The 14661-nt window shown below is 38.9% G+C and overlaps 3 protein-coding genes across 4 annotated transcripts in view; all 3 read right to left on the minus strand.

Moving 5' to 3' along the window:
* Positions 1-1076, minus strand: part of scp2a (sterol carrier protein 2a) — a 29438-nt gene extending 28362 nt beyond the window's left edge. The window contains exons 1-2 of one of the 2 annotated variants that reach the window (XM_008433204.3): positions 908-1073; positions 735-811 (exon numbers count right to left, since the gene is read on the minus strand). In XM_008433204.3, coding sequence (XP_008431426.1) covers positions 735-811; positions 908-977 — 147 coding nt within the window. In that variant the 5' untranslated portion in view covers positions 978-1073. Of the gene's footprint in view, positions 1-734; positions 812-907 lie in introns of both variants that reach the window. The other variant, XM_008433205.3, reaches the window with a different exon arrangement.
* Positions 1077-1891: 815 nt separating this feature from the next.
* On the minus strand, positions 1892-7464 carry czib (CXXC motif containing zinc binding protein). The gene is made up of 8 exons (XM_008433203.3): positions 7197-7464; positions 7021-7104; positions 5368-5424; positions 5195-5276; positions 5080-5111; positions 4414-4491; positions 2207-2272; positions 1892-2049 (listed from the first exon to the last, which is right to left on the minus strand). The coding sequence occupies exons 1-8, from the start codon at positions 7200-7202 to the stop codon at positions 1972-1974; spliced, it is 483 nt and encodes a 160-aa protein (XP_008431425.1). The 5' UTR covers positions 7203-7464; the 3' UTR covers positions 1892-1971.
* Positions 7465-7689: 225 nt separating this feature from the next.
* uck2b (uridine-cytidine kinase 2b) lies at positions 7690-13612 on the minus strand. The gene is made up of 7 exons (XM_008433201.3): positions 13478-13612; positions 11808-11967; positions 10880-10976; positions 10515-10657; positions 10249-10346; positions 9705-9753; positions 7690-8920 (listed from the first exon to the last, which is right to left on the minus strand). Exons 1-7 carry the CDS (start codon positions 13580-13582, stop codon positions 8784-8786), a joined length of 789 nt encoding a protein of 262 aa, XP_008431423.1. The 5' UTR covers positions 13583-13612; the 3' UTR covers positions 7690-8783.
* Positions 13613-14661: the final 1049 nt, after the last annotated feature.

The raw sequence follows: 14661 nt of genomic DNA on the forward strand, positions 1-14661 counted from the left end.
AAAATATGACCCTAAAACTCTGCAAGTCTTTTTTTTTTTTTTCTGTACAGAAAACTCATCAGTAAAACAGACAGACGCCCAAAACGTTACACTGATTAAAACATAAGAAGAATTTCAAAGTGGTTAACTTTGAAATTATATATTTAATACATGCTTCTACATATTTTGTTATGTATTCAGGCCACAAACAAACTAAAAACATAACAAAAAGTGCAGTCAGCAGAATTCAAAGCATTTTGTTTCTGCTATGAATATGTTAACAGACCTATTTAATATTATTTTTTTATTCTTAGGAGGTCTAACTTAGGCCGCTGAAAGCTAGTTGCAAAAAGGTGGCTAACCAACCCTCTCAGAGAGACGACCTCTGTTCCACTTTGAAAACTCTCTGGACTTTAAACTATGACCCACTGGTGCTGCAACAGAAAACAAGGCTCTATCAATCCTCAAAACTGTCATATTGAAACCTGAATTTAGCTTCCTTACTTGGGTAGTGACCATTTATGAACCTTAATAATATTAATAAGAATTCTGTTTCATTCAGGGTAATGGTGCTTGTAAATGTCTAAGGCTGTTGTCCCATGAATAGACGAGTTTGATAAGAGCAGGGAAACTTTCAGTAGCAAGTCCTGCAAGTCTCGAATTAGCCTCCAATGCTAACGTTCAAACTTCGCAGCGCCTGGTCGGACATACTACCCTGCAAGTCGAAGCAGATGAGTAAAGAATAAAAATATTACCTTCGTCATGCCCACACCGATAACAAACACTCTGTTCTTTTTTCCAGGTGCCATGGTTGCTCCTTTCCTCACTAGCCCTGATTTCAGACAGGAAAAACAGCGGCTGTGACAGCACCGAGAGGACGACGCCTACCAACATAGATCGTCTTTTACATACGAGATGTGTCACTTACCTGAAAAAAAAGTTGAACGACTGAACTGGGTAATACATTTAGATTTAACTATTCTTAGTGGACATATCATGCTTTTAAATCATTCCTTCATAATACTTATAGTCAATATGAAGCACAACTGCAATGCTTTGGTTCCTCGCTATTGTAGCTCCACAAAACACCCCTCGTTTACCCCCCCCCCTCCCGGTCTGAGGCGCGTTTCAGAAAAACTCGGTTTGCTGCGGTCTCTTTAAAAGTGAATGAGACATTTCACGCCCCGCCCCATCCAGGTCGCATAGAGTTCCATTCCACCCCATTCCGCCATTTTTGTAGTTTGATAGCAGCGACGCGATTATCTACCAGCAGAGAAACTTTTTATTTCAAAATTTATGAAAGATGTCAACAACGGAAGACTTTTCCATCCAACCTTACATGGTAGCGCTACAGTCTAACCCAGAGCAGGAGAACATTCAGAACCACGCATTCAAAATTAATTTTACTAATGCCATATTTAATAAATTGCTTGCTTATATGATTATTTTATTTACCGATATATTTGAGGCCTTATTTAATTGTGGCTTACAGTCCTCCGTATTATCATAAAGGTGCGCTTTAAATTATGTGTATATGCAAGGCAAACAGAGATTATGATAATTTCTTTTAGATATTAAATGCTCATTTTACATTACAAACAATAAGTTTCTCAACAAAAAGACCTGATAGGCGAAAAAATGTCCACTGTGATATTTGATATTTGATAAACTAAAAGCATAATCTAAAACAGCTTAATTTAGCTTTAAGAATTGTAAGTTCACCTTCTGAAAAAAAACAACCAAAAAAATGTCACTTTTTAAATCAATCAACCTTCACCTGACTGGAAAGCCAGTTATCAGCCTTTGTGAATTTTTTTTTTTTTTTTAAAACTAAAGTTGTAATATATTTATAATCAATACCTTTTGAAGAAAATGTTTTTAAAGTAAACTATGATGAAGAAAAAAACCCATCTGAAGTCATCATCTTCACTTTTATTAAAATAATCCACAAGGTTCATGTCTATTACACAATCCAAGAAACGTGAAGGAACATCAACACTTGATGAATCGATGTGTGACCTCATAGATTCCCACAGACTCCTTGGCTTTGTCATCGTAGTCATTCCAGTCCTAAAACGTGCAACATGAGGACATTTAAAAAATAAAGAAAAAGTAAAATAGACATATTGAGAAAGAAAAGTAACACTCTCGGGAACAGTCGGAACAGATAGTGGATTAATAATCTAACAAAATGACTTTTGGGACAAGGTGGCCACAATGTTCTTACTTTTTCTAGCAGGTTGACTTCAGGAAACGGCGTTCCAGTCTCCGCTCCCTCTGCAGCAAAACCGGCCTGCGGGAGGACAGGTGGTGTTATATTCAACTCAATTCAAACTTTATTAAAAGAGTCTACCACAGTAGACATAAAAAAATAAAGAAAATGGTTTTTGATGTAGATCAGAAGAAGAGGAAAAATACTTCAGGTAAATCCTAAAACCGGAGTCACAAAGTGCATAGCTTTGTTTGTAGAATCTTTGATTTAATCGCTTTAAAAGTCAAAGTGTGCTGATCCTAAATTTTCATATGTCTATGAATAAATAAAAAATAATAAGGAATACAACTATGAAGTGAAAAACATGTAATATATATAAGTAATTATATACATGTCCTTCTAAAAAAAATTAGCATATTGTGATAAAGTTCATTATTTTCCATAATGTAATGATAAAAATTAAACTGTCATATAATTTAGATTCATTGCACACCAACTGAAATATTTCAGGTCTTTTATTGTTTTAATACTGATGATTTTGGCATACAGCTCATGAAAACCCAAAATCCATGTCTCAAAAAATTAGCATATTTCATCCGATCAATAAAAGAAAAGTGTTTTAATACCAAAAAAGTCAACCTTCAAATAATTATGTTCAGTTATGCACTCAATACTTGGTCAGGAATCCTTTTGCAGCCTTCAATGCGGCGTGGCATGGAGGCAATCAGCCTGTGACTCGGCTGAGGTGTTTATGGAGCCCAGGATGCTTCGATGGCCTTAAGCTCATCCAGAGTTTTGGGTCTTGCGTCTCTCAACTTTCTCTTCACAATATCCCACAGATTCTCTATGGGGTTCAAGTCAGGAGAGTTGGCAGAAAAATTGAGCACAGTAACACCATGGTCAGTAATACCAGTGGTTTTGGCACTGTGAGCAGGTACCAGGTTGTGCTGAAAAATTTAATCTTCATCTCCATAAAGCTTTTCAGCAGATGGAAGCATGAAGTGCTCCAAAATGTCCTGATAACTGCTGCATTGACTCTGTCCTTGATAAAACACAGTGGACCAACACCAGCAGCTGACATGGCTCCCCAGACCATCACTGACTGTGGGTACTTGACACTGGACTTCTGGCATTTTGGCATTTCCTTCTCCCCAGTCTTCCTCCAGACTCTGGCACCTTGATTTCCGAATGACATGCAAAATTTGCTTTCATCCGAAAAAAGTACTTTGGACCACTGAGCAACAGTCCAGTGCTGCTTCTCTGTAGCCCAGGTCAGGCGCTTCTGCCGCCGTTTCTGGTTCAAAGTGTCTTGACCTTTGACCTGGGGAATGCGGCACCTGTAGCCCATTTCCTGCACACGTCTGTGCATGGTGGCTCTGGATGTTTCTACTCCAGACTCAGTCCACTGCTTCCGCAGGTCCCCCAAGGTCTGGAATCGGCCCTTCTCCACAATCTTCCTCAGGGTCCGGTCACCTCTTCTCGTTGTGCAGCGTTTTCTGCCACACCTTTTCCTTCCCACTGACGAAAAGTGGGAAGGAAAAAAAGTGGGAAGGAGTGCTGAATCCCAGATTCAGAATCTGGGATTCAGCACTCTGGAAACAGCCTATTGGTTCAGAAATGTCTTTCTGTGTCTCACCCTCTTGCTTGAGGGCGTCAATGATGGCCTTCTGGACAGCAGTCAGGTCAGCAGTCTTACCCATGATTGTGGTTTTGAGTAATGAACCAGGCTGGGAGTTTTTAAAAGCCTCAGGAATCTTTTGCAGGTGTTTAGAGTTACATTGTTGATTCAGATGATGAGGTTAACTGCTCGTTCAGAGAACCTTTTCATGATATGCTAATTTTTTGAGATAGGAATTTTGGGTTTTCATGAGCTGTATGTCAAAATCATCAGTATTAAAACGATAAAAGACCTGAAATATTTCAGTTGGTGTGCAATGAATCTAAAATATATGACAGTTTAATTTTTATCATTACATTATGGAAAATAATTAACTTTATCACAATATGCAAATTTTTTGAGAAGAACCTGTATATATAAGGTTAATTTTAACTGCTAACATCTTTCAGCCAGATTAAAGAATTCCTACTCTGTAGGCTGAATTGAATTAAATGTAGTCTATGAAGCATGCTGGAGAGAGAATTTTACAGAGAGAGTTTTACAGAACTCTGAAGTTTGTCATTAATCTGCCTGATCAGGAATAAAAAGACAGAAAGATTCTCACCTGCGGTTGGAAGTCAACCGGCTCCAGGCCCCGACACTCAAACTGCACCATGGTCTTGAATTTCTCGTTGTCCGACGCCTTCGGTCCAGAGAACACACACGGCACCGTGAGAATGAAAAACAGACACATTCACATTATTTGATTTGATATTTGATTATTTTGATGATTAATTGGAAAACAAAATCGTCACATTCTGCTGACTTTTTCATTCAATCGCCTATCACCTTTTTTATTCAATACCAGAAATACACAAAAGATACTAGTTAATTCCATTTTCAAATAAGAGAATAAACATCTTATTGCCTAAAATGCAACGACAGTGTTCCTTTAGAGAATGCTTGATCATTTGACACAAACGATGCATCTTTACAGATAAAGGTTTTTCATTTCTATATATTTTTTAATACAGTTTTGGCTTAATTACTGATCTGGGTATGTTGTTCTTTCAGAAAATGGCCTTTTTAAGTGTCTGTGTATTTGATGTGTAACGATTAATCAGCTAATAAATTAATTGACGGTTATTTTAATAACTGATTAATCACGATTAATCCAATTAATAGTTTCAATCCTAAAAAAAAAAAAAAAAAAAAAGCACAGTATGCTGGGAAAACTGAGCCGTGGTAGGCCATGTTTAACATCCCACCTGGTACCAGATGGTCTACTTACATTATAAGGGGTGATGGTGTCTCTCAGGATATCTGCGATGGAGAAAATTGGCCTCCAATTAGTTCAAACATCTCAAACGGGCAGCCGACACATTTAATGACGCACTCATGCGCACCTATTGAATTCTCCCTCGCACAAAGTTTGCATTTCTGGACCATGCTGGCGCTCCCTCTGCCTCCTTTCAGTGGAACGCTCTCCTGTCGACACAGAGACCGGGGAAATGTTGATATACGGGATATATGATATATGGCAAATTTTTTTTTTTTTAAATGACGTCTTTCGACTTACCATTAGAGTCACATACTGCCATTTATCCGGGACCTCCCCACAGTTTCCACACTTCAGCTGGAGGAGGGAGGAGAAAACGAAGAGTGAGCGTGTGAGCAGAGCAACGGAGAACGACAGAACTTGAAGTGGCTCTGGTGGTTTACGACCTGGCTTCAACTCCACAGTGCGTTCAGGTCGCAAAGGTTTCCTACGTATTTTTCAGTATTTGTCAATTTCAATGTCTTTTTACTGCTTCACATTGGTTTCAATATAAGATCAATTTGCTTTAGATATTCTGTTTTTAAATGCTATAATAAAATCAAATTGCCATCAGGAAATCTCAGCATCGTCAAACTCCTGCTTGTAAGCAAAAACAGCACAGAATGAGCAATAATAGCATTGTTTTGCTCCCCATTGCTATGGTGGTGGTGCATTTGGGCCGTTGTAAATAAAACAGAAACAAATAATAAATAAATACTCCAGAAAAAAACTTGGATAATCTCTGGTGTTGAAGTAATATATTTTCAAGAAAAAAATTAAAAAATTTTTATAATTAAAGGAATACATTTACATTATCATAACCAATATATACTACAACATTATAAAGTTGGAAATTTGTCAGAAAAAAAAAATCGCAGAATTTTACTCTCATTTTAAAGTCATACTTTTGCGACAAAAAGATGTTTACCGCCTCTACCTTAGAGGAGATCTGACTTAATTATTTTAGGACATTTTCTAATAACTGTAATAATTATTTTTCTAAAACGTTCTCATGTTGCCATGTAACACACATCTTTTTTAATATCACAAATGTGTGTCCTCAAGAATAAAAATGTGTACTCATATTCTTACAAATGTACAACTTTGACATAAAAGAATATCCAAGTTTTTTCTTGCAAATATGTCAAATTAATCCCAAAGTTTCTTTGATTTTCTTGGCAGAAATTTACTTCTCCATGGACATAAGTTGCCAACAATGGCACTAATTCTCCTCCATACATTTCTTACTAGGAACTGTCAGCTTTGGGTTGTTTGCGTGTCTTCAGATTTGTCACTGCCATAATACATAACTTATGTGTGAAGATAATTATTTTCACGCAAGTGTGTAATTTATTTCCGCATCAGAGAATAAATAACTCAGATGAAGGCAGGTGTGTTTGTCAGTACGGATTTTACTTGAACTGCCAGATAAGATACAAATATTTCCACTTTTTCCGCAATATTCCTTATTTTGCCTTTGATCATTCTTTAATTGACATTTGCTCTTTTCATACTGTGATATTTAATAGGGAGTAAGCAATCCCCTCCCTTACAGATCATATAAATCCAAACTAAGTTTTCCGAAATATAGACCGCAACATCAGCTCAATTATGAAAAAAAGAATATTAATATATACATGTTACAGTCATGGGGAATGCTGCTGACATGGCAGAGGAAAACTCAGCGCACCACTCCACCCACCCTACATGGCTGTTTTTAGCATGCCTGGTGCCGTTTCTGAGGCAGCTCCACAGCAAACTATATTATACACACGTGTGCAGCTCAAATTAAATTCCTCATTGATCTAAAACTGAATGGGATCAATCAGCAGAAGACACGGAGCAGTTTTCGACAGTGAATTACAAACTGGCTGAAACAGAAATAATACCAGACTAGCATTCTCACCATCCTACCTTCAGAAACCAGCGGAAGTCTTCTCCCAGCGGCCTTACATTTGTCACATTTTCCAAGTTGGCTTTAAACTGCAGCCCGAACTTCTGTCATGAAACAGAGAGGAGTTAGAACTGAGACAGAACGAGCCGAACGTGCGCGCTTTGGGTCAGAACCCTGCAGCAGGGGCGACACATACCACCATCTTGACGCTCCAGTGATGACAGCCGTCTGTGAGGCGTTCGGGAATCCTCGAAATTAGTAACTTTTACTACTTACCCGTACTAGAAGTGGTCTGAGTAATGCGTCAAAGTTAAGTTTGCTGGTTTGTTCGGGGCTTACCAAAGCTCGCTCAGTTTTACGTATAAATACATTTAAGTTTTCCTCCTTTTTAACAAGAATTTCAAACTAAATACGCAAACATTGTGGAGAAAACAACCTATTTTGAACGAACATGTAAGCCCGATTTGAAAAACGTCCGTTTTAAAAACAAACACTTGTGAAAAATTTGCAGAACAATTCACCGTTGACTTAAAATGTTCTATCTTGATATAATGAATGTACGTTTGTTACTGAACACGTCAGCAGCACAACACATGCGCTCCCTCTAGAGGCCAAAGTGAACCATTTTGATTTTAGAACGTCAGCTCAAACCTTGCGCCAGACTTGAAAGAAACACGCCAAACCAAAACTCGTCTGCATCGGTTTATTTACCATTAGGCAACTGACAAATTCAACTTCAGCTAGCCGATCAGTCCCTTACTCCACAACCATTCATAACTCATTCATTCAATTGCACAACGTAACAAATATAGGACTTGGCATAAAAAAAAAAAACCTTATTGAAAACCTATCCAAAACAGACCGGTTTCTAGTGTTGATTTGCTGTGCATGAAAACCTGAGGCAACTTTACCGAGGCATTATGGTGGTTTGCCACACGTCTGGAATGAATGCTATTGCTGAGGCAATGAACGCCTCCCCGGACCACCCCCCACCATCATCCATTAATGTGGCATTTTAGGCCAATTGCATTACCCTGAGTCTGTCATCATGATGTCACAGCTCTGATTTGGCTGTGTGAATGTGAGCAGAAGCACCTAAGTTCTGAAGAATAATTTAGATAATCTTGTTTAAAATAAAATAACCACTTACCTGTTTTTTGTTTGCATCATTTAAATTTCAATAAATAAATGTAAAAGCATTTTGATCCTTTTTGGATCAACTGGAAACTTGCCAGCCTTTGTTTTGATGTGTGACGATGCTCGTGTGAAACACTGAGGTGGTTAACAATTCGAATCATTAACAAAACAATGAGAAACACTCCCAAGATTGTCAACACAGAGATCGACCTGCCTTTGGCCAACTTTAAACCGTATTTTTTGTTTGTTTCAAATTCTCAAACATTTATAGGGTTGCCCTAGACACCAGGGCTTCAAGTTTTACCAGAAATAAAAAAAAAAAGTTTTTATTTTCTACAAGAAAAGACTTCCATTGTTTAGTAAGGGGACATAAAAAAAAATAGAGCAGGGAGAAAAACCCAGTTTAAACAGGTCCCGTCTTTACCCTCCAAACAAAACAAAAAAAAACCTAAGTTCAGGTTTGACAAAAAAAAAAAAAAAACAAAAACAAAAAAAAACTCATAACTGATCACAAAAGGGCTCAACGCAAGGCATTTCAATTTCTTCTGTGTCTCTTCGCTTTTTAAATACAGTGTAGCCAGGGTGGCGTTATTTACAGTGCGACACCCACACCCCTCTCCGCCCTGTGAAGAGAGGGGCCACGGCGTCAGTGAGGGCGGCTGCTCGACTCCGAGGTCCTCCGCTTCCGGGGGGTGCTGTGTCCATTCGTGAAGCCGTTCTGACGCTTGGTCTGTCCACCGTTCAGAATGTCTTGGATGTGCTGGACAATCAAGTTGATGGCCACTGCAAAACAGGAAACATTTATGTGGACCACGAAAATTGGCTTTAAAACGTATAGGTTATTTTTTTGGGATTGAAATGATGCAACTAACATGGCTTCTATGCCAATTATTATTTTTTATGAACATGTTTGTTTGTAAAAATATAGGGTGGTGAACTGGAATGCAGACGGCCAGATATAGGCTTGTATTGATGTCATCAATTAACAGAGCAACAATCTGGTCAACACATGTACATATCTGCTGTGCGCCATCTTGAAATGGCTTCTGTTGTGACACACTTTGGGAATTATTCCTCCTTGTTGTTGTCCACTTCAAATACAAAATCTGAGGCATAATATTGGGAAATACAGACACAAGAGTGCTGAGTTGATGTTTCGGGGTTTCTTTAAATTCAGAAATAAATGTACTGAATTACCAATTTACTTGATAACTCTGCACCAGTACAGCACTCTTAAATATACCAACAGCTTCACAAGCTTGGTCAAAGCTTGTGAAGCTTTGACCAACAACTTTGCGTTGTTTGTAAAAACAAACAACGCAAAGTTACACGTAAAAAAAACAACAACAAAAAACAACTTTTTAGCACTGATGTTGGGTGCATCAGTGCTAGTACCAAGTCTGGACCCAAATTTTTAAAAAGAAAAAAGAACTTATTAGATTTGAGTTACAGAGAGCAGCAAAAAAATAAAATAAACCAGGAGAATGTTAACATTTTCCTTGTAGGGCAAAGTTAACACCCTCAGCCATCCTACTGTTTATTTACATAACAATCAGTCTTGTCTTACCAAGGTTATCTGCCCCTTTTGGAATAATCAAGTCTGCATACTTCTTTGTCTAGAAGGAAACAAAAATTTCAAGATAAAGCAAGTCAAAACATTTTCAATGCAGTTCAAATTAAAGCCATCATCAATCTATATTTTTCATTGAAACAACCCATAAGCAATGGAGAAAAAACAAATCAGAAAAACAGCACCATCTATTGGCTCATCTCTGCCACTGCAGCACTGATTTTCTACAAACATTGTGACCAACATACTAAAAATCTGAAAATATCAGTTGTTTTGCCAATTGATCAATTATTAGTGCTGGTCCTTATGTACCCAATTTTTTGAAGGACTAGGAAGGAGCATCTTTGACAATTTACAGGGAACTTTTCATAAAAAAATAGCATTTCATACAGGCTGGTTTATCTACAAATGTTAAGATGGTGAGAAATTTGAGCATTTTTGATAATCAAAAATCAATATCTATGATTCTTGACTATACAGAACTTAAAACAAAAAACGTGAAAATAAATAAAAATTGAAAACTCCTTGCATTGTTACTTACAGGCAAACAGAACTCCTCAAAGGCCGGTTTTACAAAAGTAATATACTGACTCAGCACCTGTTCAAGTTCTCTGCCACGCTCATTAATATCCCTCAGAACTGGGGGGAAAAAAGCACAACAACCGTATAAGATATTTACATGTCAGCCCTGTGGAATCCCACCCCTTTCACTGCTGCTGATTACCTCACAGTCTGACTAAGCATTGTTCAGATTAATTTTAAACAAGTGACAACAGTGCGTGTCCACTCGGATCTTTTTCTATACACCTCGACGCGAGAGCCGCGTGTCTGGGTCTGTGTCAACAAACAGCTTCATCTGGAACAGATCCCTGATTTCCTGAGAGTAGAACATGAGGATGCCCTCAAACAGGACCACGTCGGCCGGGTACACCGTAACAAACTCCTCTTTCCTGGAACAACACACAGAAAAAAGTTCCCTTTTCTCTGTGGCTGGAGGGAAAAACAACAACTGGAGATCGATTACAAAACCTGAGCTCAGAGGCAAAAACAAAAAAGAACGCGTTCCTTTTAGGCCAGGAACTTGTTTATGAAAACACTCTCCTATGGGAAACCACAATACTGGGAGGTGCTGAAGAAACGGGATCTGGGCAGAGAAAGGACGAAACGCTTACCTGGAATGAGTAACAAAGTCGTAAACTGGGATTTGCACAGTCTCTCCCTGAAGTATTTGTCTGAGCGTTTGCATGATGAGCTCATTGTCGAAGGCATCTAGAAAAACCAAAAAAGGAACATGTTTGGTTATGAGTTTGTTTACCGTTTGATCCCTGACACCTAACTTTCAAAAGAACTTTTAGAAAAAAAATGATGTTGTTTTTTGCACATTTGTTGAAATTGTCACCATTTTGTGACAGCGTGGTATGAGACGGATTATCTCACTAGAAACAACCAATCAGAGCCAGAAGGCGGGTCTTAGTGCTGTCAATCATCCACCATGTGGCACTGTTCTTCCCCCACTTCCTCTCTGCTGTGCTGTAGCTAGCATATCTAGCTATGAATGCTAAGGCTAGTTACTATGGCCACTAATGGCAAACTTTTTTTTAACAGAAAGCTGTTTCTTCAGACAGAAATATTAGCTCAGGGAGGAAATGGAGGAACTCGACATGTCACGACATTCTAAAAACAAAACATGGGAAAAACATTTATAAAAATTGCATACTACTACTTCAACATGGGTGAAAAGCCGCCATTTTGAAAAATGCTGCAATCATTTCACACACAGTACAAAGTAGATTGTTTGCACTTTTTTTTTTTTTTGACTGAAGTCCTAACTGGCAGTTTTGCCCGTTTCTCCTTTCCCTTTGAAGGGCAGTTTTGTTTATTTACAGAGACTTCATAATCTTTTTTTAATTTGCATTTATTTATTTTGGATATTTAAAATGTCTTTCAATTAAATATTCTTTGAGAAATTAATGTTTATTTATCTTTGAGAGATTGGCTCAAAAAGTCTCAAAACGACAATATTATCGTTTATTGCCATCGTTTCTGAGACAAAATATCACAACGTGTGATCGTGACAGACCCAGTTGAGTGCTTCCATACCTGGATGATCGAAGTTGAACTGGCCCTTAAGTGCTTTGGCTTTCTGCTCTGGGGTCAGCACCTTGTAGAAGCTGTCCTGGCTGAGGATCGCCACCTGCCGCTGGTGGCGGTCTATTTCGTTCTGGCCCAGCTTCTCCATGATCTTCTCACACACAGACGACTGTCACAAGAGACAACGGAGCCGATGAATTGGATTAAACATTCAGAATGGCCAAACAAATCTGACTGGGTGGGACATACTTTGCTTTTTACCAATAAATCAAAATAATAATAAAAAAAAGTGCACTGTGGGCCATGGAGAGTGCCCTCACTAACCTCGGCAGCCCATTGCTGACTGGGCATTCCCCACCCCTCCTGAGGCCTAGGTGTCTTTGTGCCAATAAAACTGTGCAGCAATCAGTTTTGTTGCCCCCAGTGGCAGTGGTGAGTCAATTTTGGTCAGATGCAGCAGTTTTTTTTTGTTTTTTTTTTTGTTTGTTTTTTAAGACAAGATGGTCAAACTGTTAATATACACTGGAATCGGGTCGGTAATACCAGCTGGCACAACTGTCAGAGCTTAGAGACCAATCTATTCATACTAGTTCTCAGTAGATTCACTCTAGATACAAGAGATGACCAATTGGATTTTTTTCCAACCAAATAAGTATCCTTAGGTCAGTTGCTGCAAAATTGTTGGAACATTTTCTCTCAATGTTGTTTGCTTAAACTATTTTTTTTTTTTTTAAGTTTACCGATGATGGGAAGGATAACAAAGTTTGCGTGGTTTTAACACCTTCGCTGGTTATAGAAGTCCAAACCTGCGTCACCAAGCAGAGATACGACATCTGTGATACAAGAAGAAATAAAGTAAAAGGGGCGGGGCTTAAGTTGCAACATTCAGCTGTACGGACTGGAATCAGAATCTGGAACAACTTTCCTCTGTGAATGAATTCCAGACATTCAATCCGGTGATTTCTTACTGATAAGTTGAGTTCTTATTATTATCTGGGTTCGGTTGCGACAGAATTTGAGTCATACATCTTGAAGCGCGTCTGTTCTGACGCTCGTCAGTCAGCACTGCCCACGCGACATCTAAACGACAAAAGGGAACGTGGGTCAAATCTTATTCGGCATCTTCGCTCGAGCGCCTGGAACTTATTCACGTCAGCATCTAGGCTAGGTTAACCCTGTTTACCACTGATAATTCCCAAAGGGTTCGTACATTTAGAAATGCGTTAGAAGTTCTACAGATATTACATTATTTTGAAAAGGCGCTAAAACCACAATAGACTCAATATGCTCGCTTACGTTTACAAACACAGTTTCCTGTTAGCATTATCCATTGTTTTGCCGAACTAGCTACCATGTGATGGAATTCCAGCATGAGTTAGCCGCACGGTACACCAAAGGAAATCTGGTGCATTAATTCAAAAGCTATGGGAAAAAGGGGAAAAAAATAAACACGTTTCCGCACCACAGCTGATAACGTAGCCGAGCCCGGCTGATATAATGGCCCGTTACTGCGAACAGACGATAAAGCAGACCGTACACCCTCAACTATGCGTCACACAAGCCACGCGGTTCACTTAGCGTTAGCATCCGGTTACTGTGCCAACGTCAGCTGTGACTTTAAAAATAAAAAACTATGACATTTTCAGGGAACAGCTAAAGTACGAAATGAGAAGGCGAACCTTGCCACTAGCAGTGCCCCCGGAGACACCTATGAGGAAAGGCTGTCGAATAACGGTGGTGCTCTCATCCTGGTCCCTGAGAAGTGTTTCGCTGTCCCCGGCCATACTTGCAATGTGCCGTTGGAGAAGCTGCGCTGGAACGTCACTGTGACGGAGCTCCTCCCATTCCGGTCCGGCTGTTTATAACGCCAACATTTATCAAATTAGGGTATTTGTTTTTCACTTGAGCTCAGTTTTATGGCAGGAAAGATAACTTTTATTTAATTTATGACCAAAGAGTATTTTCCTGAATGTTTTATTTTGATGGACAGCGTAACTATCAAATAGAATTTACGCTTCATGGTGGGGGAGGGGGGGGGGAGTGTTCGCAGCATAGATATGGAAGAGCAGACGCCGCAACGCCCACGAATAAATATGTCACTGATATTGAGTGGCAAGTTTTCTTCGAAAACTAAAATATTGTTATTTAGCTTAAGTAATATTATTTTTTGAAGCAACATCCATCTTGAGTACATTTTTTTTTTGGCAACACTATCCACATATGGTCAAAAGAACAAGCCTGTTTTAAACCAAACATGCGCAAACAGACAGACAGATTATAGTAAAGACAAACTTGGTGGCCGCTTGTCCCTTTTCTTGTTATTTTCTATCAGCTGCTTAAAGTTGCTGCGACAGACTGGCAACCTGTCCAGAGTGACCCCGCCTCTCGCCTGGAACGTTAGTTGGAGATAGTCACCCGACCCCTCTAAGGGACAAGGGTGTAAAGAAAATGAATGAATGAATGAATGAATGAATGAATGAATGAATGAATGAATGGATGGATGGATGGATGGATGGATGGATGGAAGGAAGGAAGGAAGGAAGGAAGGAAGGAAGGAAGGAAGGAAGGAAGGAAGGAAGGAAGGAAGGAAGGAAGGAAGGAAGGAAGGAAGGAAGGAAGGAAGGAAGGAAGGAAGGAAGGAAGGATGCTTAAAGTTGTTTCCACTGTTAAAGCATACGCATGTTACTATGGGCATTGAAGTCAAATACTTAATGCTATGAAAATGTGTCATTCGGAATTTTGCTAAGTGCCTTCATTTGTCATTTTATAAAGATGCTATTTATTTTTATTCATTCTATTTGTTACTTTGAAAAATACCATTATTCATACGTAATTGTAGTTTTTCTTCTGTCTGATTACATCT

Source organism: Poecilia reticulata, chromosome 17 (assembly GCF_904066995.2).
Source record: "Poecilia reticulata chromosome 17, P_reticulata-male-v2, whole genome shotgun sequence".
NCBI lineage: Eukaryota > Metazoa > Chordata > Actinopteri > Cyprinodontiformes > Poeciliidae > Poecilia > Poecilia reticulata.

Bases quoted from the DNA above. Each gene is read 5' to 3' on its own strand.
- czib (XM_008433203.3), bottom strand. The intron at 5,277-5,367 runs GTAAGTCGAAAG...CTGTGTCGACAG, and splicing joins GGCAGTATGTGACTCTAATG to GAGAGCGTTCCACTGAAAGG. The intron at 4,492-5,079 runs GTAAGTAGACCA...TCTGGACCGAAG, and splicing joins ACACCATCACCCCTTATAAT to GCGTCGGACAACGAGAAATT.
- uck2b (XM_008433201.3), bottom strand. From the start codon at position 13,582: ATGGCCGGGGACAGCGAAACACTTCTCAGGGACCAGGATGAGAGCACC. The intron at 11,968-13,477 runs GTTCGCCTTCTC...CTCTTGTGACAG, and splicing joins GGGGCACTGCTAGTGGCAAG to TCGTCTGTGTGTGAGAAGAT. The intron at 9,754-10,248 runs GTAAGTAACAAT...GTTTCCTTCTAG, and splicing joins TTGAGGAGTTCTGTTTGCCT to ACAAAGAAGTATGCAGACTT.